At 41.1% G+C, this 24,724-nt stretch overlaps 1 protein-coding gene across 1 annotated transcript in view; it reads right to left on the bottom strand.

Annotated features, from left to right (window-relative positions):
• The window catches only part of SHROOM4 (shroom family member 4), a 275,929-nt gene that overhangs the window by 149,633 nt on the left and 101,572 nt on the right, over positions 1 to 24,724 (bottom strand). Inside the window, exon 2 of the mRNA XM_025982378.2 lies at positions 11,608 to 11,759. Coding sequence (XP_025838163.1) covers positions 11,608 to 11,759 — 152 coding nt within the window. The remainder of the gene's footprint in view (positions 1 to 11,607; positions 11,760 to 24,724) is intronic.

The following is a 24,724-nucleotide window of genomic DNA, read 5'->3' as shown; positions in this document are numbered from 1 at the left end:
TAAGATTTTCAATTCTGTAACAATGTGGGTATTCCTACAAATTTGAAAGAACTCACCAATACAAACATATCTGGTCCTAGGACACCTGGGTGGCTAAGTGGTTGAGCGTCTGCCTTTGGCTCAGGGCATGATCTCAAGGTTCTGGGATCGAGTCCACATCAGGCAGGGAGCCTGCTTCCCCTTCTGTCTATGTCTTTCCTTTCTCTGTGTCTCTCATAAATAAATAAATTCTTTTAAAAAAATCTGGCCCTAAAGTATTTTTGTTTTCTTTTTTAAATAATAAATTTATTTTTTATTGGTGTTCAATTTGCCAACATACAGAATAACACCCAGTGCTCATTCCATCCTAAAGTATTTTTGGAAGTTTCTCTTTGATAATTATTTTCAATGTTTCTACAGTTACAGGTCCATTTTGATTTGAACTTCTTACTAGTGTTTGGTGTTTAACATTTTATTCATATTTAAAATTTGCTGAGATTTTCAAATATATTAAAGTACAACTATAGTAGTTTCCTATAACTTAAGAAAAGTTCATTGTATTTGTTCTTCTATTCCATTTATCATTTAAATTTTATTTATAATTTATCTTTGTTTTCTTAATTAAATTTGCTAGAGGCTTATCTACTTAATTCATCTCCCCATAAAAACAACACACCCCTTGGTTTCATATTATATTGGATTCTTAATAATATAATTTCATTCTTCATTTTTAATAATGAAATATTTAAGATTATGAATTTACTTCTGAATATTGCTCTCAACATTTTGACAAGTCGTGATCTCAGTTTTGTTACTTTTTATTAGCCTACTAGTGTTTCTTTTGACTAATACTTGCATATAAATGTGTTCTGAAATATTAAAAAGCAGTGGAAGACTTACTTTTGTTTGGATTTGTTTCTAAATTTGTTAGAAGTTTTAAATTATCTTCTGACAACAGGTCCAGGATCATTTCTGCTTATAAAAGTATGCAAAGATTTTCTTTGTGGTATACGATATGATCATTTACAAAGTGTTCTCTATCTGAAAGGAGTGTGTATTCACTGTCAATCAAATATAATTTTTGATATTAATTAAATCTGATGAATTGTGTTTTTCAAATATTCTAAGAACTTATTTTTTGGTTTACTTTATCTTTCATAGTTAAATTGTATGAGTCTCCCATATAGACATTTCTATAATTTTTCCTCCTGTATTACAAATAGGTTTTTCTTAAAGTTTTGGGGTATAAAAATATTACATGAATACAATATCCTTAAATTGTTTGTATCTTCAGGGTGCCTGATGGCTCAGTCGGTTGGGTTTCTGCATTCAGTTCAGGTCATGATCCCAGAATTCTAGGAATAAGCTCCATGTCAGGCTCCCTACACAGTGGGGAGTCTGCTTCTCCCTCTTCCTCTGCCCCTCCCCCTGCCCCTTCTCTCTCTCTCTCTCACTCACTCTCTCCCTCAAATAAAATATTTTTTAAAAACCCAAAAATAGGGATCCCTGGGTGGCGCAGCGGTTTGGCGCCTGCCTTTGGCCCAGGGCGCGATCCTGGAGACCCGGGATCGAATCCCACATCGGGCTCCCGGTGCATGGAGCCTGCTTCTCCCTCTGCCTGTGTCTCTGCCTCTCTCTCTCTCTGTGACTATCATAAGTAAATAATAATTTTAAAAAAATTTTTGGGGAGGGGCAAGATGGCGGCAGAGTAGGGTCTCCAAGTCACTTGTCCTCAACAAATTACCTAGAAAACCATCCAATCATCCTGAAAATCTACGAATTCGGCCTGAGATTTAAAGAGAGACCAGCTGGAACGCTACAGTGAGAAGAGTTCGCGCTTCTATCAAGGTAGGAAGACGGGGAAAAAGAAATAAAGACACAAAAGGCCTCCAAGGGGGAGGGGCCCCGCGAGGAGCCGGGCTGAGGCCGGGGCGAGTGTCCCCAGGACAGGAGAGCCCCGGCCCGGAGGAGCAGGAGCTGCACCAACCTTCCCCGCGGAAAGGCCTCCCGGGGAATTGGAGCAGGATCCCCAGAAAGGCGGGGATGCCCTCGGGCTCCCTGGGACAGTAACAGAGGAACTGCGCCCCGGAGAGTGCGCCGAGCTCCCTAAGGGCTGCAGCGCTCGGCGGGACCAGAGCAGCTCGGAGGGGCTCGGGCGGCGGCTCCGCGGAGGGGGCTGCGCGGCTCCGGGAACAGCTCGGCGGCGGCGGCTCGGGAGGAGGAAGAAGCTCCGCGCGGAGGGGGCGGTGTGGCTCCGGGAGCAGCTCAGAGGGGCTCGGGCGGCGGCTCTGCGGAGGGGGCTGCGCGGCTCCGGGAACAGCTCGGAGGGGCTCGGGCGGAGGAAGAAGCTCCGCGGAGGGGGCGGCGCGGCTCCGATAACAGCTTGGAGGGACTCGGGCGGCGGCTCCGCGGAGGGGGCTGCGGGGCGGGAGCGCGAATCCAACAGCGCAGGCCCCAGAGCACAGGGCGCCGGGACACAGCCCAGAATCCGGCCTCCCCCGGGACAGGCAGAGGCCGGGAGGGCCCAGGACAGCAAGGACGCTCCTCCCTGAAGCTGAGCAGATCAGCGGCCCCGCCCCGGAGCCCCCAGGCCCTGCAGACGGAGAGCCCCGGAGCTACTGCGGGGGCTGACTCCAGGGCCCCAGAGCTGCCCCGGCCACTGTGGCTTCCTCCCGGGGCCTCACGGGGTGAACAACCCCCACTGAGCCCTGCACCAGGCAGGGGCAGAGCAGCTCCCCCAAGTGCTAACACCTGAGAATCAGCACAGCAGGCCCCTCCCCCAGAAGACCAGCTAGAGGGACCAGTTCCAAGGGAAGTCAAGGGACTTAAAGTATACAGAATCGGAAGATACTCCCCCGTGGTTTTTTTTGTTTTTTGTTTTTTTGTTTTTGTTTTTGTTTTTTTTTGTTTTGTTTTGTGCTTTTTTTTTCTCTCTTTCTTCTTGATTTCTGATTGCTTCCCCCACCCCCCTTTTTTCTTTTTTCTCCTTTCTTTCTTTTTCTTTCTTTTTCTTCTCTTTTTCCCCTATTTTTTCTTCTTTCTCTTTTTTCTTTTTCTCTTTTCTTTCCTTCTCTCTCTTTTTCTCCTTTTCCCAATACAACTTGTTTTTGGCCACTCTGCACTGAGCAAAATGACTAGAAGGAAAACCTCACGTCAAAAAAAAGAATCAGAAACAGCCCACTCTCCCACAGAGTTACAAAATATGGATTACAATTCAATGTCAGAAAGCCACTTCAGAAGCACTATTTTACAGCTACTGGTGGCTCTAGAAAAAACCATAAAGGACTCAAGAGACTTCATGACTGCAGAATTTAGATCCAATCAGGCAGAAAATAAAAATCAATTAAATGAGATGCAATCCAAGCTAGAAGTCCTAACGACGAGGCTTGACGAGGTGGAAGAACGAGTGAGTGACATAGAAGACAAGTTGATGGCAAAGAGGGAAACTGAGGAAAAAAGAGACAGGCAATTAAAAGACCATGAGGATAGATTAAGGGAAATAAATGATAGCCTGAGGAAGAAAAACCTACGTTTAATTGGGGTTCCTGAGGGCGCCGAAAGGGACAGAGGGCCAGAATATGTATTTGAACAAATCCTAGCTGAAAACTTTCCGAATCTGGGAAGGGAAAGAGGCATTCAGATCCAGGAAATAGAGAGATCCCCCCCTAAAATCAACAAAAACCGTTCAACACCTCGACATTTAATAGTGAAGCTTGCAAATTCCAAAGATAACGAGAAGATCCTTAAAGCAGCAAGAGAAAAAAAGTCCCTGACTTTTATATGGGGAGGAATATTAGGGTAACAGCAGACCTCTCCACAGAGACCTGGCAGGCCAGAAAGGGCTGGCAGGATATATTCAGGCTCCTAAATGAAAAGAACATGCAACCAAGAATACTTTACCCAGCAAGGCTTTCATTCAAAATGGAAGGAGAGATAAAGAGCTTCCAAGACAGGCAGGAACTGAAAGAATATGTAACCTCCAAACCAGCTCTGCAAGAAATTTTAAGGGGGACTCTTAAAATTCCCCTTTAAGAAGAAGTTCAGTGGAACAATCCACAAAAACAAGGACTGAATAGATATGATGACACTAAACTCATATCTATCAATAGTAACTCTGAATGTGAACGGGCTTAATGACCCCATCAAAAGGCGCAGGGTTTCAGACTGGATAAAAAAGCAGGACCCATCTATTTGCTGTCTACAAGAGACTCATTTTAGACAGAAGGACAACTACAACCTGAAAATAAAAGGTTGGAGAACCATTTACCATTCAAATGGTCCTCAAAAGAAAGCAGGGGTTGCCATCCTTATATCAGATAAATTAAAATTTACCCCGAAGACTATAGTGAGAGATGAAGAGGGACACTATCTCATACTCAAAGGATCTATCCAACAAGAGGACTTAACAATCCTCAATATATATGCCCCGAATGTGGGAGCTGCCAAATATTTAAACCAATTAATAACCAAACTCAAGAAATACCTTGATAATAATACACTTATACTTGGTGACTTCAATCTAGCTCTTTCTACCCTGGATAGGTCTTCTAAGCACAACATCTCCAAAGAAACGAGAGCTTTAAATGATACACTGGACCAGATGGATTTCACAGATATCTACAGAACTTTACATCCAAACTCAACTGAATACACATTCTTCTCAAGTGCTCATGGAACTTTCTCCAGGATATACCACATACTGGGTCACAAATCGGGTCTGAACCGATACCAAAAGATCGGGATAGTCCCCTGTATATTCTCAGACCATAATGCCTTGAAATTAGAACTTAATCACAACAAGAAGTATGGAAGGACCACAAACACGTGGAGGTTAAGGACCATCCTGCTAAAAGATGAAAAGGTCAACCAGGAAATTAAGGAAGAATTAAAAAGATTCATGGAAACTAATGAGAATGAAGATACAACCGTTCAAAATCTTTGGGATGCAGCAAATGCAGTCCTGAGGGGGAAATACATCGCAATACAAGCATCCATTCAAAAACTGGAAAGATCTCAAATTCAAAAGCTCACCTTACACATAAAGGAACTAGAGAAAAAGCAACAAATAGACCCCACCCCCAGCAGAAGAAGAGAGTTAATTAAAATTCGAGCAGAACTCAATGATATCGAGACCAAAAGAACTGTGGAACAGATCAACAGAACCAGGAGTTGTTTCTTTGAAAGAATTAATAAGATAGATAAACCATTAGCCAACCTTATTAAAAAGAAGAGAGTGAAGACTCAAATTAATAAAATCATGAATGAGAAAGGGGACATCACTACCAACACCAAGGAAATACAAACGATTTTTAAAACATATTATGAACAGCTGTACGCCAATAAATTAGGAAATCTAGAAGAAATGGACGCATTCCTGGAAAGCCACAAACTACCAAAACTGGAGCAGGAAGAAATAGAAAACCTGAACAGGCCAATAACCAGGGAGGAAATTGAAGCAGTCATCAAAAACCTCCCAAGACACAAGAGTCAAGGGCCAGATGGCTTCCCAGGGGAATTCTATCAAACGTTTAAAGAAGAAATCATACCTATTCTACTAAAGCTGTTTGGAAAGATAGAAAGAGATGGAGTACTTCCAAATTCGTTCTATGAGGCCAGCATCACCTTAATTCCGAAACCAGACAAAGACCCCACCAAAAAGGAGAATTACAGACCAATATCCCTGATGAACATGGATGCAAAAATTCTCAACAAGATACTAGCCAATAGGATCCAACAACACATTAAGAAAATTATTCACCATGACCAAGTAGGATTTATCCCTGGGACACAAGGCTGGTTCAACACTCGTAAAACCATCAATGTGATTCATCATATCAGCAAGAGAAAAACCAAGAACCATATGATACTCTCATTAGATGCAGAGAAAGCATTTGACAAAATACAGCATCCATTCCTGATCAAAACCCTTCAGAGTGTTGGGATAGAGGGAACTTTCCTCGACATCTTAAAAGCCATCTACGAAAAGCCCACAGCAAATATCATTCTCAATGGGGAAGCACTGGGAGCCTTTCCCCTAAGATCAGGAACAAGACAGGGATGTCCACTCTCACCACTGCTGTTCAACATAGTTCTGGAAGTCCTTGCCTCAGCAATCAGACAACATAAAGACATTAAAGGCATTCAAATTGGCAAAGAAGAAGTCAAACTCTCCCTCTTCGCCGATGACATGATACTCTACATAGAAAACCCAAAAGCCTCCACCCCAAGATTGCTAGAACTCATACAGCAATTTGGTAGCGTGGCAGGATACAAAATCAATGCCCAGAAATCAATGGCATTTCTATACACTAACAATGAGACTGAAGAAAGAGAAATTAAGGAGTCAATCCCATTTACAATTGCACCCAAAAGCATAAGATACCTAGGAATAAACCTAACCCAAGAGGTAAAAGATCTATACCCTAAAAACTATAGAACACTTCTGAAAGAAATTGAGGAAGACACAAAGAGATGGAAAAATATTCCATGCTCATGGATTGGCAGAATTAATATTGTGAAAATGTCAATGTTACCCAGGGCAATTTATACGTTTAATGCAATCCCTATCAAAATACCATGGACTTTCTTCAGAGAGTTAGAACAAATTATTTTAAGATTTGTGTGGAATCAGAAAAGACCCCGAATAGCCAGGGGAATTTTAAAAAAGAAAACCATAGCTGGGGGCATCACAATGCCAGATTTCAGGTTGTACTACAAAGCTGTGGTCATCAAGACAGTGTGGTACTGGCACAAAAACAGACACATAGATCAATGGAACAGAATAGAGAACCCAGAAGTGGACCCTGAAATGTACGGTCATCTAATATTCGATAAAGGAGGAAAGACTATCCATTGGAAGAAAGACAGTCTCTTCAATAAATGGTGCTGGGAAAATTGGACATCCACATGCAGAAGAATGAAACTGGACCACTCTCTTTCACCATACACAAAGATAAACTCAAAATGGATGAGAGATCTAAATGTGAGACAAGATTCCATCAAAATCCTAGAGGAGAACACAGGCAACACCCTTTTTGAACTTGGCCACAGTAACTTCTTGCAAGATACATCCACAAAGGCAAAAGAAACAAAAGCAAAAATGAACTATTGGGACTTCATCAAGATAAGAAGCTTTTGCACAGCAAAGGATACAGTCAACAAAACTAAAAGACAACCTACAGAATGGGAGAAGATATTTGCAAATGACATATCAGATAAAGGGCTAGTTTCCAAAATCTATAAAGAACTTATTAAACTCAACACCAAAGAAACAAACAATCCAATCATGAAATGGGCAAAAGACATGAAGAGAAATCTCACAGAGGAAGACATGGACATGGCCAACAAGCACATGAGAAAATGCTCTGCATCACTTGCCATCAGGGATATACAAATCAAAACCACAATGAGATACCACCTCACACCAGTGAGAATGGGGAAAATTAACAAGGCAGGAAACAACAAATGTTGGAGAGGATGCAGAGAAAAGGGAACCCTCTTACACTGTTGGTGGGAATGTGAACTGGTGCAGCCACTCTGGAAAACTGTGGAGGTTCCTCAAAGAGTTAAAAATAGACCTGCCCTACGACCCAGCAATTGCACTGTTGGGGATTTACCCCAAAGATTCAGATGCAATGAAACGTCGGGACACCTGCACCCCGATGTTTCTAGCAGCAATGGCCACAATAGCAAAACTGTGGAAGGAGCCTCGGTGTCCATCGAAAGATGAATGGATAAAGAAGATGTGGTTTATGTATACAATGGAATATTACTCAGCAATTAGAAACGACAAATACCCACCATTTGCTTCAACGTGGATGGAACTGGAGGGTATTATGCTGAGTGAAATAAGTCAATCGGAGAAGGACAAACAGTGTATGTTCTCATTCATTTGGGTAATATGAATAATAGTGAAAGGGAATATAAAGGAAGGGAAAATAAATGTTGGGAAATATCAGGAAGGGAGACAGAATATAAAGACTCCTAACTCGGGGAAACGAACTAGGGGTGGTGGAAGGGGAGGAGGGCGGGTGTTGGAGGGGAATGGGTGACGGGCACTGAGGTGGACACTTGACAGGATGAGCACTGGGTGTTTTTCTGTATGTTGGTAAATTGAACACCAATAAAAGTTAATTAAAAAAAATTTTTTTTAAAAAATAAAAACCCAAAAATAGTTTATATATTTTCTATAAATATAAACTAAATCTCATGGGACCAAAATGATTATGTGGTTATTGTTCCTGTTTTGTTTCCAAATAGATAAGTGACATGATCAGATGTCTTATTTAGAGAATGGATTGATAAGAAGGAGGTGAGGCCAAGAGATGAGAAGCCAGTGAAAAGACTCTTACAATAGTTCAGGTTAAGAAATCATGAGTGATTGGATGAAGACAAAGGCTGCAGAGAGGTTTATAGCAAGTAGAATCATGAAGACTTGGAATTACTTAGATTGAAGGGGGCTGGGGCAAGTGAGAAGAGTTGAGGGTTAACACCCTGGTTTCTGATTTAATTGACCATTATCTAAAAGGCAATATAGGAGAAAGAGCTGGCATGGCTATTCAGAATAGGCCATTTTCTAAAGTTCTTTCTCATTATACTCATCCCAAAGGACTTGAGTCCAGACCTAAAGCTCAGTGTTGAAACTTTGCCAATTGATTGCTTACTCAAACCAAAGCCTACATTAGTGTAAAACACTAGGCTACATATTAAATTTCGGGGATCATATTTAATTTATGTGGTAAGAGCTCCTTCATAAATTTCAGGAATCATTTGGACTATGAAAGAAGGAATAAATGTTTGATACCATTCCTGGGGTAATCCATACGTGAAGGTTAAATTTTCCACAAGAGGGCAGCATCACCTAATAAATTACGTCATTGAGAGCCTCCTCCAATAGGTACTATGGGGGCATCCTGGAAGGGTAGACTGTAGGTTCAGGGAGCCATAGGACCTGCCACACCATGAAAGCTGAAAGGCTCTACTATCTCTAAGGCCACATTTACAGCTACCCCTAACTGACTGGTAGTGGCAGATGTTACTATAGTAGGAACCAAGAGAATGTGATGCTCACCAAGGGATGAATAGATGACAACCAGATACTCTCATTCTTATGACTGGCTCAGAAGCCACCAGGGATGGGGTCTACACTCCCTCCAAGTGCTAGTATCTCTGTGTAACCAGTATCTCACAGGGACCTTTATTTCACATTCAGATCTTTGTTACCCCTAATGGTTTCTCTGCAAATCATGTGCTATTGAAGGTTAGGCTGCAAAGCACACTATAGTTCTGATGTTCTCAGTATTTAGTAATATTTGGTTACTCCAATTATGCTTCTTTTATACCCCAGGGAAAAGAATGGGAATAAAATTCCTGAAGAATCCAGTAAGTGAAAGGCATTTTATATACCTTGCTTCACTGAATCAACACAACAATGCCATTATATGGAACTACTTTAATGTGACAGAACTAGGCAGTGCCATACATGGATCTATCTGACTCTAAAGCAAAAACTACTAAGCTTCCTCTCCAATAACGCTTATTTAAAATCTAAATCATGGGATGCTTGAGTGGCTCACTGGTTGAGCCCTTGGCTCAGGTTGTGATCCCAGGGTCCTGGGATGGAGTCCCTGCTTCTCCTTCTGCCTATGCTTCTGCCTGTCTTTCTGTGTTTCTCATGAATAGATAAATAAAATCTTTTTAAAAAATAAATAAAACCTAAATCATGACCCATTCAAGATTGAGTCAGTGGCAATGTATCTACAATGTATCTTACTGTATAAGGCATTACTTAACATGTCACTTCCTGTCCAGATACATGAGCAAGGATGGCTTAATCTTAGGTATCAGCAGGTAATCCGATAACTCAATGAGACCCTATGTAACCTGACCCTTACTAACTTAAAACCCTTTCCCCTTATGCATTGTCTCAGGCTAAATCACTTGGATGTAAAGCATGAGAACAGCAGAAGAATTAAAGATGGCTTCTGTGTTTCTGGTTTGGTAAACTGAGGGTACGGTGGTCACAGGCACTGAGATGAGGCACTTGGAAGAAAAGAGGACATGTTAGGTTTTAAGCATATTGTGCTTGAAATGCTTCTGAGACATCTAAAGTCTAAATGTCCGGTAGGAAATTGACTATATGGGTCTGGGGCTCAAGAGATATAGGAATAGATACATGTAAATGATAACTGAAGCTCTGGAACTGAATGAGATTCTCCATGGTATGTTAACAAGTTATAAAGAGTGGAACTAGGGAAAATACCAACATTTAAGGGATGATCAGAGGGAGAGCAGGTAGTAGAACCTGGTTTTAAAAAATGAACAGAGAGGTAGGAAAATAACAAGACAATGGGGTATCTTGCAAGCAAGAAAGGAGAGTTTCAAAGAGAACATAATCCAGAGCAACAATGTCAAGTGCCATATACTAGTCACACATGGTGAAGACTGAGAATAATCCATTGACTTTGACATTTAGGAAGTAATATGTAGCTTTTGACACAGTAGTTTCAATGGGCTTATGAAGGTCCAATTCAGACTGCAATAGGGGGAAAGCTAAATTGTAGATGAAGACAGTGAGTAGTGACTCTCCTTTTGAGAGACCAAGTTTGAACATAGGAAAAAGATGGGGCATTAGCCAGAAGGGGATGTATGATTATGTGAGGATGCTTTAAAAATAATTTTTCTAGTAAAAATAATTAAGATTGAGAAGCTCAGGCATGTGTATAGGATAAAGGAAACTAATAGAAGGGAGAAGTATGAGCTCCAATGGCACAGAGCAAAGATACAGCAGCAAGATGAAAGAAGCCATATGGAAAGCTCACCAATAAGCAGACATGTAATGGCAGCAGAATAACTATGCCCAGATATGTCCTTAGCTTCCTTCTGCTTCTGCCACTCCACTTATCTGGAATGCCTTTCTCCTCGGGATGCCTTATTTGGCCAATTCTACCCACCCTTTAGCTCAAATTCCACTTTCTCTATGAATTCTTACCCTACCAATGTCTTCTGTAGTAACTCTCTCTTTCTCTTGAATTCTAGTAGCAATTTCTGTCTGAACAATCCATTTGACAATCACCCTTCACCCTGTGAAATCTCCCTTATTGCTTTTTTCAAAAAAAAATTTTTTTATTGCTAATTTGTCACAGGTGTGTCTTTTCTCCATTAGACTGTATACTCCCCAAGGGAAGGGTTTCTATCTTAGAATTTGCCACAGCTTCCAGGATGCCTACCATGGCTGGTAGTAGGGTCTCTTTAAATCTATGTGGTTGATTTAAATAAAAACTTGAAAAAAAATAAATCTATGTGGTTGAACAGTGGCAGCCTGTTATGAAGGAGACAAAAACACCAGGTTAGGTAGGCCCTGGATATATATGGAGTCATTTAGTTTTCTCAGGAGCAAATAAGAAGCCTGAGTCTTGCAGACATAAAATAAATGTAACCAGGGTGACACAGGTAATATGTAATAGTGTCAGGATTTGAACCAAAGACCTTTTCACCTAGGTCATTCTGCTTTGGTTGTCTGTAAAATTCTGTTCATGTGAAACACCTCTTTCTTTGGTGGTGTTGACAGAGACAACCAAGCAGTTTCAGTGGCCCCCATTCCTTATAGCAAATCTCCCTGTACCTTACCTCCTGACAATCAGCTTGAGAATCCGAAAGGAGCCTTTGATGAGGATGAGGGCCTCTTGGCGGGAGCCATACAATGGAGTGCCATTGATATTCACCAACTCATCACCAGTCCTCATCTTCTGGGACAAGGCTGCCTTGCCCCCATCTTCAATCTGTGTTGCAGAGAACAGAACAGAAAACAAGTGGTGAAATGACTCCTTACCTAAAATTCTACTTTCTGGTTCCTCCCAACCTCTGAGCCACAAGTAGTACTGGGAGATGGCTCCAGGAAGCCCTGGGAGATTGCTTAGAAGCTGACTCCAAGCTATTCTTTACTGAAGGCAAAGCTTGGGCAAACCTTTGGGGAAGGAGGCAATACAGAAATAATGAGATCTTCACTCTGGAGGAATCCACATCCATCTGGGGAGATAAGCACTTCTAAATGAGAATGATGTTTAGAAAGAACAGGATAGTGTGACCTGAAGTAGCATCATGGCATAGCAAAACATGAACAGAAATTAGAGCCAGAAGAGCTAGGCTCCAGCAAAATGACCTTTGACAAGTCCTTTCCTATTTTTGGGCAGCCTTTGAAGTCTGATAAATTTGAGTTTGAATCTTGGTTCTAGGACTTCCAGCTGAATGACTCTGAGCAAACTACCTAACATCTTTGTGTCTCAATTACCTGATAGGGGAAGTACAAATAACAAGAGTACCTACCTCACAGGGTTATCAGCATATGGAATGTCTGAGAGCATTTAAGTCCTCAGTAAATGTGAGCTCTAATGATTATAGCAAGGGAGTGGACTCCAAAGACCTTCAGCTTCCAGCTCAATAGCCTATGGGTGGAATTGCAAATTCAAAAGATACCAAGTATGTACAAAGTAGCTGATCATTTATCTATGTCTTTTCAACAAGTGCCTAGTACAGTGCTTCTAGGGTACAGAACATAGTGGGCATTCACCAAAATCTAGAAACACGGGTGTTTACTGTTTCATCATCACAGCCCACAGAATTTCCATTGACCAGGGCAATTTTGGAAAGAAGGTAGTCAGGCTGGAGGGCATAGAAATCAGAGGCATTAACTCTGGGAAACGAACTAGGGGTGGTGGAAAGGGAGGTGGGCGGGGGGTGGGGGTGACTGGGTGGCGGGCACTGAAAGGGCACTTGACGGGATGAGTACTGGGTGTTACTCTGTATGTTGACAAATTGAACACCAATAAAAAATAAATTTATTTAAGAAAAGAAAGCAGAGGCAGAAATAATAGCAGCTGGAGTGGGCAAAAGCAAAACAAAGCAAAATTGTCCCCCCATGGCGGGGGGATTATGGCTACTTTTATATATAACATTCCTTCCACCACAAAGGTGAGTTCTACGTATTAGGACATCAATTCCATCCATGGCAGTAGGAGTAATCATTCCTCAAATTTTTGGTGAATTTCTAGTATGCACAGGATAGCATACTAAGTGCTAAAGAAATGAACAAAGCACACATAGCTTCCAGCCTCAAGGTTAGATTACTGTCTGAAGTTCATATGTCCACAGAGATGGACATATGATCTAACGATAAAAAAAAAAAGGTCCACCCCACGGATGGAATCAGGAAGAGATGTTTGTTTTTTCCCTAGGGGCAAGTAAGGTGAGGATGATTAAACTATACCATCTTTAGGGAAAGGCAGATTCTTTTTTTAAGGTTTTATTTATTTATTCATGAGAGACACAGAGAGGCAGAGACATAGGCAGAGGGAGAAGCAGGGTCCCCTCAGGGAGCCTGATGCAGGACTCGATCCCAGGACCCTGGGATGACGACCTGAGCCAAAGGCAGATGTTCAACCTCTGAGCCACCAAGGTGCCCCCAGAAAAGCAGATTCTAAGTGGAGCAACCAAAAGCTAGTCTTTGCCATAGGTATTTTTATATTTCTATTCTTCTCTCAGTCCTTTATACAATCCCTCCAATCTATCCCCCACCACGGAAGTTAGAATACTGCTGAGCTTTAGATTGGCCAGCTCATGTGCAATTTGGCAGTTGAGACCTCGAGTGCAGAGAAAAATGTTAATTCAGGATTTTAAAAACCCCATCAAATAAATTGAAATTCTAAGTTAAATCACAGACTATTATTAAATTTACTGCTGCTAACCCAACAGTTTTTTTTTTTAATTAACCTTTGTCTGACAAATCATAGGTTAGCCAAGTGACATTGAATATATATACCTTTGTTCCAGTACTTGGGCCCACCACTCAAGATAAAACAAGCCAATATTGGTAAATGGGGAACAACTCTCAGCAAATTAATTAGGATCACATTCTTATTTCCATTGTCATTATCATTATTACTTCACAGTCACTGCTGCCTGCTGCCAAAAAAAAGAAAGAAAGAAAGAAAGAAAGAAAGAAAGAAAGAAAGAAAGAAAGAAAAGAAAAGAAAAGAAAAGAAGAAGCAGCAGCAAAGTGGTGTACTGGAATTTCAGATGGTCTACTGGAATGACTCATTCCTTTGGCATCCACAGAGGGCTCTGGGCATCAGGCAGGACTTTCAACTGGGATCAGCCATTTAAAAGGGCTCCCTTAGGCTAACAAAGAGCCACAAACAGGGGCCTAACTAATGAATGCTAACAGATTTTTCCTGTTGATGTACATTGGTCTTAATTCATTCTACCTATTTTTTATTCATAAAACTCAATTATCCATATTACTATTAGCGAGTCTCCCTTCAATATGTGTTGGTATTAAGTACCACCTCGAGTTAATTAAGCACTTCATTACATCAACTAGATTTGTTTATTCTAGGCCAGAAAATGAAAGAGGGAACATTTTAAACAAAAATGCTTAATTATTGCTGCAGCAAAAGCTTAAGCGTTTTGCATTCCCTACTGCCACTTGGGCTGCCACTGAGTCCTTGCAGGGACTCTTTCTTGGACTACAGCCTCAGGCCAACTATGCATGCCCCTTTTAAAAAAGGTTTTATTTTTATTAAGGGGGAGAGGGGCTTAGGGAGAGGGAGAACCTCAAGCAGACTCCCCGCTGAGCACAGAGCCTGATGCAAGGCTCAATCCCACAACCCTGAGATCTTGGACCTGAGCTGAAACCAAGAGTCTGATGCTTAACCAACTGAACCACACAGGTGCTCCACATGCCTCTTTTCTGTTTCCTGCCCTTTCTCAGTTACTAGCAGCTTCCTCCTCAGGACAGATGTGTAATAATACCATTTTAACACAAGTGCAAGAACTTGTAAACAACAGACCAATAAATTATGGGCACCTGGCACAGTCCCAGAGTCAAGATGGGTCCAGATCAGGAAATGAAACTCCCTTTGATTGAAAGTCCCTAGGACTATACTCCAAACTAGCCTTTTCCTAGATCCAGGGCATTTACTGAGCTATGCAACTTATTCCTTCTTACCTCTCCTGACTTCTTTTTTTTAAGATTTTATTTATTCATGAGACACACACACACACAGAGGGAGGGAGAGAGAGAGAGAGAGAGAGAGAGGCACAGAGACATAGGCAGAGGGAGAAGCAGGCTCCCTGAGGGGAGCCTGATTTGGGTCTCAATCCCAGAACCTCAGGATCACACCATGAGCCAAAGGCAGATGCTCAACCACTGAGCGACCCAGGCATCCCACTACTCCTGATTTCTTGATGCTTTTAAAAAGTTATCGCTCAATGGTCTTTCCTCCACTCCACCTCTAGATTTCCAGCATGTCTTCCATTTATTGTTTTGCCAGTTCTCCAGGTCAGTGGCTCAACTACACATTTGCCTATATAGAAGATAAAGCAGCTGTGCTCACTTTTCTATCAAGGAGAAGGGATGAAAAGGAAAGGAAGGAAGAAAGGAGGGGAAGGAGAGAGGGAGGGAGGGCTGGAGGGAAAGAAGAAAATGTATGTATTATTTTATAAAATGTGTTTTTTCCTTTTCCACTGTCCCACGTACAAGACTGGCTGAGGCCCAGGAAAGGTGTGAATCAACAAACTTGTTGAGAATAACATGCACTGCTTGAGGGGCTGTGTAGCATCATTTGATGCTGCCCATTCAGTAAGGCTGATCAACTTCCCAGCTCTTCCTGAATCAGACTTTTGGGGTGGCTTTCTTATTTCAAGTGTTGTAAATTCTCAGATTGTACCCAAACGCACTGGAATGTCAGTATAAACACACATATGATGCTTAATTTATATGTCATTTTGGATTATCCAAGTGATTGCTGGGCTAAGCAGTGAGTTGTCCAAGTAATTGAAAATGGATTGCATAAAGGTCATATAACCAAAAGCTAGCTGGTGTCTGGAAAATTGGGAAGAGCTGATTGACCTTGGACAAGTCCCTTTCCCCTCTTGTGGCTTCTTTGATCTTTACTGGTAAAACGTGGGGGTCTGGCTTGATGATTTCTGAGGGTCTTGGAGCTCCTACATTCAGTGACCTGTGAACAGTTAACAAAACCATGCTGACACAGATAATCCAGCTTTTCATTCCATTGTACTTTGTCTTCGACCATGTTTCACTCCTTCAAAACTAATTAATGTCCATCTCTCATTTCCCTATGGTCTTTATCTATTGTTATGGAATGGTCCATCAAGGCTGGAACACTTTTTTAAAAAGCACAGTTAGGATCCTGAGAAGGAAATTCCTGAAGCCTCATTTTGTGCTAATGAGCTAGCAATTTGGAAATTTTTGATGGATCTCCAATGAAGCATGAGGTACTCTGATAGCTGTCAACAAAGTGACTCTCTTTACTTGAGAGTAAAGGCAACAAAAAATGGACTTAACACTGGATTTTATTAGTCAGATACTAGCAGATCCTTGCTTGGAGCTTTTGAATAAACTTGGGAGAGATGAGAGAGCAAAGGAAAGAAAAGTGATAAGGTTCATCTTGAAAAAAAGTAGTGCAAGAGAAACATCACTTGCAACAATAACCAGCAGGTATTGGAAGCTTATTATAATAGTGTAAGAGCAGCATTAAAAATCAATGGCATGATGGTGAATGCCTCAGCTTGCTACAAGAAAATTATTGGAAAAAAAAAAAAAAAAAACAGGCATTGACTGAAACATTCCTGGCCAGCTCTAAGAGCCTCTGGCCAAATTACCAGCCCACACTCCTATCTCAACCAGCTTGTCTATAGTCTAAGAAGGCAAACAGCATAGTTAATTGTTTAAATTGATTTTTTTCTGCAAATAGATAGAAAAGGTCCACTTAGAATAGTAGCTGTATTGCTTAAAAAAAAAAAAAAAAAGAACCATGCTCCAAATGTCTTAGCACCCTTCGAAAGATTTTCAACGTTTTAGTAACACTCTAGACACCACTTCAGCAATTTGTTTTTTTTCTGGGGAATCAAGAGAGAAAATGCAGAGAGGGAGAAAAGCTGGATTTAAGAAGTTTAGCTATTAGGAAGTTGGATCATCACATTGTAGGATAAAGTCTGTACTTATTCCAAAACTTAGCTTGAAATCTTGAACAGACCACAGGTTGGGGGCTGTCTATTTCAGATCTGCTCTCTCTACCATATTGGTATCCCTTACCATCTCCTGCTAGGAGAGATTAATCAGAGTGCCCTGGGCAGGGAAGGCAGAGGCTTAGAAACTTTTGTAGTCTCTTTGCCATAACTTTCAACTCTGATGCCAGGCTGCAGGCATACCAGCTGCTCTAACTTTTCTGTCTTAGCAACTCTCTCTTCAAAATCCATTTCAGATTTCAGTAGTCTAGATTAGAAAAGCAAGAAACCCTGCCATTCTTCATCTTCCCTACCTTACCCAAAGCTAAACAGAAAACCTGTCCCTTAAACAAGAAGTCAAAAACCACCACCAATTAAAAAGATGTAAGTGGAGGTACCTGGGTGGATCAGTGGTTGAGCATCTGCCTTGGGCTCAGGTCATGATCCTGGGGTCCTGGAATCGAGTTCCACATCAGGCTCCTCACAGGGAGCCTGATTCTCCCTCTGCTATGTCTCTGCCTCTCTGTATGTATCTCTCATGAATGAATAAAAAAATAAAAAAAAAAAATATGTAAGTGGCCCTGGCTCTGTGGTGATTCCTGGATGCAGATAGCTTGAGGAGGTGGACACCAAGTGAGGAGATACTCTTTTCCTCCACCAGCTGAGAAAAAGATGCCCAAATCCTACATAGGGCTGCCCCAGAGTGTAAAGTCCTGTGGATTAGGCCCATGATCTTGGGCCAGTGGAACTCTGCTATGACCCACAACATGACCTATCCCTATAGACAGTGCCCTCCTCCTCAGCTGCTTAATCACCCTCTTATCCTCACCACAAAGGTCCTCTAAGCAACAAATCATTATATTTCCCTAGGGATTAGCCCAAGTAGAATTCTAAGGATCTTTGTCAAAAACTCAGTTCAGAGCCAAGCTGGGTTCTAGAAATCTGGTGATCAGGAAAGGAGTAGAGAGTCAAGAGCACTGTATCCTCCATCAGCAACCAAAATTGAGTTTTCATCAATGCCTCCCACCAAGTCAGATTGTCTGCTGTCTCCATAAATCAAGTAAGGAGGAACAAACATCACTATGCAAGAGGGGGCTCAGGGTTTCTTCCATTGTCAGCAGATATGCTCATTGGGGTCCTGTTCACACTCTGGAAACTCTAGCCATTTATTTACACTGAAGTCTTTTGCTGACATTAATATTATCAGTGCTCATTAAAAATGTCAGCCTTTGGTGGTTTAGAACAATGATCTTAACAATGAAATTAAGGAGTCAATCCCATTTACAATTGCACCCAAAAGCATAAGATACCTAGGAATAAACCTAACCAAAGAGGTGAAGGATCTATACCCTAAAAACTATAGAACACTTCTGAAAGAAATTGAGGAAGACACAAAGAGATGGAAAAATATTCCATGCTCATGGATTGGCAGAATTAATATTGTAAAAATGTCAATGTTACCCAAGGCAATTTACACGTTTAATGCAATCCCTATCAAAATACCATGGACTTTCTTCAGAGAGTTAGAACAAATTATTTCAAGATTTGTGTGGAATCAGAAAAGACCCCGAATAGCCAGGGGAATTTTAAAAAAGAAAACCATAGCTGGGGGCATCACAATGCCAGATTTCAGGTTGTACTACAAAGCTGTGGTCATCAAGACAGTGTGGTACTGGCACAAAAACAGACACATAGATCAATGGAACAGAATAGAGAACCCAGGAGTGGACCCTGAAATGTACGGTCATCTAATATTCGATAAAGGAGGAAAGACTATCCATTGGAAGAAAGACAGTCTCTTCAATAAATGGTGCTGGGAAAATTGGACATCCACATGCAGAAGAATGAAACTGGACCACTCTCTCTCACCATACACAAAGATAAACTCAAAATGGATGAAAGATCTAAATGTGAGACAAGAGTCCATCAAAATTCTAGAGGAGAACACAGGCAACACCCTTTTTGAACTTGGCCACAGTAACTTCTTGCAAGATACATCCACAAAGGCAAAAGAAACAAAAGCAAAAATGAACTATTGGGACTTCATCAAGATAAGAAGCTTTTGCACAGCAAAGGATACAGTCAACAAAACTAAAAGACAACCTACAGAATGGGAGAAGATATTTGCAAATGACGTATCAGATAAAGGGCTAGTTTCCAAAATCTATAAAGAACTTATTAAACTCAACACCAAAGAAACAATCCAATCATGAAATGGGCAAAAGACATGAACAGAAATCTCACAGAGGAAGACATGGACATGGCCAACAAGCACATGAGAAAATGTTCTGCATCACTTGCCATCAGGGAAATACAAATCAAAACCACAATGAGATACCACCTCACACCAGTGAGAATGGGTAAAATTAACAAGGCAGGAAACCACAAATGTTGGAGAGGATGCGGAGAAAAGGGAACCCTCTTACACTGTTGGTGGGAATGTGAACTGGTGCAGCCACTCTGGAAAACTGTGTGGAGGTTCCTCAAAGAGTTAAAAATAGACCTGCCCTACGACCCAGCAATTGCACTGTTGGGGATTTACCCCAAAGATTCAGATGCAATGAAACGCCGGTACACCTGCACCCCGATGTTTCTAGCAGCAATGTCCACAATAGCAAAACTGTGGAAGGAGCCTCGGTGTCCATCGAAAGATGAATGGATAAAGAAGATGTGGTTTATGTATACAATGGAATATTACTCAGCAATTAGAAACGACAAATACCCACCATTTGCTTCAACGTGGATGGAACTGGAGGGTATTATGCTGAGTGAAATAAGTCAATCGGAGAAGGACAAACAGTGTATGTTCTCATTCATTTGGGGAATATAAATAATAGTGAAAGGAAATATAAAGGAAGGGAAAAGAAATGTTGGGAAATATCAGGAAGGGAGACAGAACATAAAGACTCCTAACTCGGGGAAACGAACTAGGGGTGGTGGAAGGGGAGGAGGGCGGGTGTTGGAGGGGAATGGGTGATGGGCACTGAGGTGGACACTTGACGGGATGAGCACTGGGTGTTTTTCTGTATGTTGGTAAATTGAACACCAATAAAAATTAATTAAAAAAAAAAAAGAACAATGATCTTCAGAGTAGGGTGTATATATAGCACAGGCTACGCACAAGATAATCTACTAGAAGGGGAGATATTTGAACTCCTGTTTATATTTACATTTATCAAAAATCATTTAAAAGTCAAGCATCATTAATATTTAATTTTGGTGGTAGTAAATTATATCATTCATAAATAAAATTATATGTATTTAGGACACAAACTCAAGACATTTTTGCTGGTGTAAATGTTTACTAAAAAATTTCTCCAGAGATCCCTGGGTGGCTCAGTGGTTTAGTGCCTGCCTTCCGCACAGGGCGTGATCCTGGAGTTCCGGGATCAAGTCCCATGTCGGGCTTCCTGCGTGAAGCCTGCTTCTCCCTCTGCCTATGTCTCTGCCTCTCTCTGTGTGTCTCTCATGAATAAATAAATAAACTCCTTAAAAATTTTTCTCTAAATCATAGACTTAAATGAGAGGGCTAAAACCAAAATACTTTAAGAGGAAAGCATAAGAGACGATCTTTGTGACCTTGGGCGGGGGCAAAGATTTCTTTGACAGGATGCAAAAAGCAATAACCATAAAAGAAAAAGTGCTATACTGGGAGTTAATCAAAATAAATAAATAAATAAATAAATAAATAATATATATATATATATATATATATATATTCATCAAAAATGTCACTAGAGGGATCCCTGGGTGGCGCAGCGGTTTAGCTCCTGCCTTTGGCCCAGGGCGCGATCCTGGAGACCTGGGATCGAATCCCACATCGGGCTCCCGGTGCATGGAGCCTGCTTCTCCCTCTGCCTGTGTCTCTGCCTCTCTCTCTCTCTCTCTCTGTGACTATCATAAATAAATAAAAATTTAAAAAAAATGTCACTAGAAAGTGAAAAGACAAGTCACAGACTAGGAAAAAATATTCATGATACATCTATCTGACAAAGGCCTTATATCAAAATATGAAAAGAAAAACACAACAAATTAACAATTGGCAAATGACTTGACCAGGCACTTCACTAAAGATAGCCAAATGGCCAAGAGACATATGAAAAGGTGCTCACTATCATTTTTCATCAGAGAAATGCAATTTGAAATCACAGTAAAATATCAGTACACATCCACTAGAATACTTAAGAAGACTTAAAATGCTATGTATCAGGAGGAATATACAACATTGAACTCTACATTGCTGGTGGGAGTATAAAATTTTACAGTCACTGTAGAAATCTGTACACTCATTGTTGAACCCAGAAATTAATTCCACACTTAGGTAAACCCAAGAAAAAGAAGTGCAGGTGTCCACAAAAAGATGTGATAGGACACACTTTATTCATAATAGACAAAAAGTAAGAATAACTCCAATGTTCATCAATACAAACACATTCCAAGAGCTTGGGAAGTTGGCAGAGTAAGAGGACCCTGGCCTCATCCAGTCCCACGTTACAAGTAGATATCATTCACATCCAAGTCAATAAACAGGAAAGTGACCTGAAGACTGGCAGAACAAACTCAACAATGCAATATAGAGAAGCAGCAGCATCTGAAAGATAAGAAAGGTCAGAAAGGTGGAAGGAGGTTGCCTGTAGGAGGGAGGGAGCTGTGTGCAAGGAGAAGGAAAGAAATGGGCACTTGTACCAGGGAGCTCTCATGGGAAAGACTAATCCCCATAACATTTGACTTTAAAAATCTGAGGGGCGGGATCCCTGGGTGGTGCAGCGGTTTGGCGCCTGCCTTTGGCCCAGGGCGCGATCCTGGGGACCCCAGATCGAATCCCACGTCGGGCTCCCAGGGCATGGAGCCTGCTTCTCCCTCTGCCTGTGTCTCTGCCTCTCTCTCTCTCTCTCTCTCTCTCTCTCTGTGACTATCATAAATAAATAAAAATAAAAAAATTATAAAAAAAGGGGGGGTAACCCCCCTTGTTCCCTAAGTTATAAAAAAAAAAATCTGAGGGGCTGAATTCTGTGAGTTTGTAAAACCAGTGGAACTTGCAGCCCAGAGCTTTGATTGTCAGCTGACTCAGCACTGAGCTAGCCCAGAGGGCTAGTGATAGCTGGGTTGTCAACTCAAAGAGACAGCAGCCTATGTGGAAATGCAACAGAAAAACTGCAGCTTACAAAATGCTGGGAGCAAACGGGATCTGTTCATATTGATTTCAGAGTATGTTGTGGGACTTCTTTGAAAATGCAGGAGTTGGCAGGCATGATTTTCCTCGCCCACTCCCCAGCATAAACACAGAACCACCTGTGGGAGGGAGAGCTGCACAGATACTTATAGCCCAGGCTTAGGACAAATTATTTTAAAGCTGTGTGCATGCCCCACTGAGCTGCTGGTAGCATAGTGGCTACTGCATGTCCTGCCCAGCCCCTGCACCATACACAGCCCCATGTTCCCAGCCACTATCATATACCACACACCCACCGTAGCCCCCCCAGGCACTGCAGTGCTACAGGGGATCTGACATAGGACTAGTTCCCAACACAAATTTTACGAACAAGGCTGCCCCGCTCCGAAGTTCCCTGGAGGGCATGCCCCCTCCCCACCCAGAGCTGCCCTGTCTGGGTCCCACTAACACCACAGAGAGCAAGCAAAGCCCATAACAGGCAGAGTCAGTACAGAAGATTGCACTGAAAGGAAAAGTTACTCAGACACAACAGCAGGGTATAAGCAACACGCATAGGATACTCTTCTGAATTGCCAGGTTCTGGTGAACAGGTGACACTGCATTGCATGGTACTACAGGACCTCCTCTTCATAAAGTCATTACTTTCCAAGGCAGGAGACTGGGCTGATGTTCTTAACACATAGAAAGAGACACGGAGAAGCAGACAAAATGAGGAGACAGAAATTCGTTCAGAAATGTATCCCAAATGAAAAAACAGGACAAGACCATGGCCAGAGATCTGAGCAAAGTAGATATAAGTAACATGCTTGATAGAGACCTTAAAACAATGATCATAAGGATACTCACTGGACTTGAGAAAAGAGTGGATGATATGAGAAAGCTCCTTAACACAGACATAAGGAATAACATAGCAGAGATAAAGGGCTCAAAAAACAAAGAAACAGACTTCATGGAACAAATAGCAAGATAGAAGAAGCAGAAGAAGGAATTAGTGGCCTAAAAGACTGAGTAATGGAAAGTAATCAAGCTGAACAAAAGTGAGGAAAAAAATTACACAAAATGAGAATAGATTCAGGGAATTCAATGACTCCATCAGATGTAAGAGCATTCATATTATAGGAGTCCCAGAAGAAGAAAAGGTGGCAGAAAATTTACTTGAAGAAATAATAGGTGAATACTTCTGTAATCTGGGGAAGGAAACAGATATCCAAATCCAGGAGGCACAGGGAACTCCCATCAAAATCAACAAAAGCAGGCCAACACCTAGACATATCATAATTAAAATGGCAAAACATAGTGACAAAGAAAAAAATCTTAAAAGCAGCAAGGCAAAAGAAGACAGTCACATACAAAGGAAAGCCCATACAGATAGAGGTTTTTCAACAGAAACTTGGCAAGCCAGAAGAAAGCGGCATGATAGAGTCAAAGTGCTGAATGGGAATAATCTGTAGCCAGGAATACTCTCTCCAGCAAGGCTATCATTCAGAATAGAAGGAGTGATAAAAAGTTTCCAGGACAAGCAAAAACTGAAGGAGTCTGTGACCACTAAACCAGCCCTGCAAGAAATTATAAAGGGGACTCTTTGGGTGGAAAGGAGACACCAAAAGTGACAGTATAGAGGTAGGAAACACAAAAGCAGTAAAAATTAATATTTCTTTAAAAAATCAGTCAAGGCGGGATGAGCACTGGGTGTTATTCTGTATGTTGGTAAATTGAACACCAATAAAAATTAATTTATTAAAAAAATCAGTCAAGGAACTCACAAAAAAGGATATGAAATATAATAATATATACCTAAAAGGTGGGGAGGAGAGGAGAAAAGAATGGGTTCAAACTTAAATAACCATCAACTCAACATAAACTGCTATACTCAGAAAAGGTTATATACAAAACTAATGGCAACCATATATCAAAACCTACTAATAGGCAAAGAATAAAGAGCAAGAAATCCAAATATATCACTAAAGAAAATCAGCAAACCATGAAAGAAAAAAACATATCAGAGAAAAACTTCAGAAACAACCATAAAACGGGTAATAAAATGAATAAATACATATCTATCAATAATTACTATGAATGCTATGGACTAAATGGTCTAATAAAGACATAGGATGACAATATAGATCTATTTAAAAAAGACATCTATACGCTGCCTACAAGAAAATTCTTGTAGACCTAAAAGATACCTGCAGATTAAAAGTCAGAGGACAGAGAAACATCTGTCATACAAATGGATGTCAACAGAAAACCAGAGTGCCAATACTTATCAGACAAAATTGGCTTTAAAACAAAGACTGTAACAATAGACAATGAGGGACACTACATAATCATAAAGGGGACAATTCAACAAGAAGATATAACAATTGTAAATATTTATGCACCCACCATAGGAGCACCCAAATACATAAAACAGTTAGTAACAAACATAAAGGACCTCATTATTAATAATGCAATACTACTAGGGGACTCTATCACCCCACTTACATCAATGGACAAATGATCCAAACAGAATATCAATGAGGAAACAATAGCTTTGAATGACACACG

The sequence above is a fragment of the Vulpes vulpes genome, unplaced genomic scaffold (assembly GCF_048418805.1).
Source record: "Vulpes vulpes isolate BD-2025 unplaced genomic scaffold, VulVul3 u000000638, whole genome shotgun sequence".
In the NCBI taxonomy this organism is placed as follows: Eukaryota; Metazoa; Chordata; class Mammalia; order Carnivora; family Canidae; genus Vulpes; species Vulpes vulpes.
Note: the sequence above shows the minus strand (reverse complement) of the source record. Positions and strands in the feature narration are given on the sequence as shown.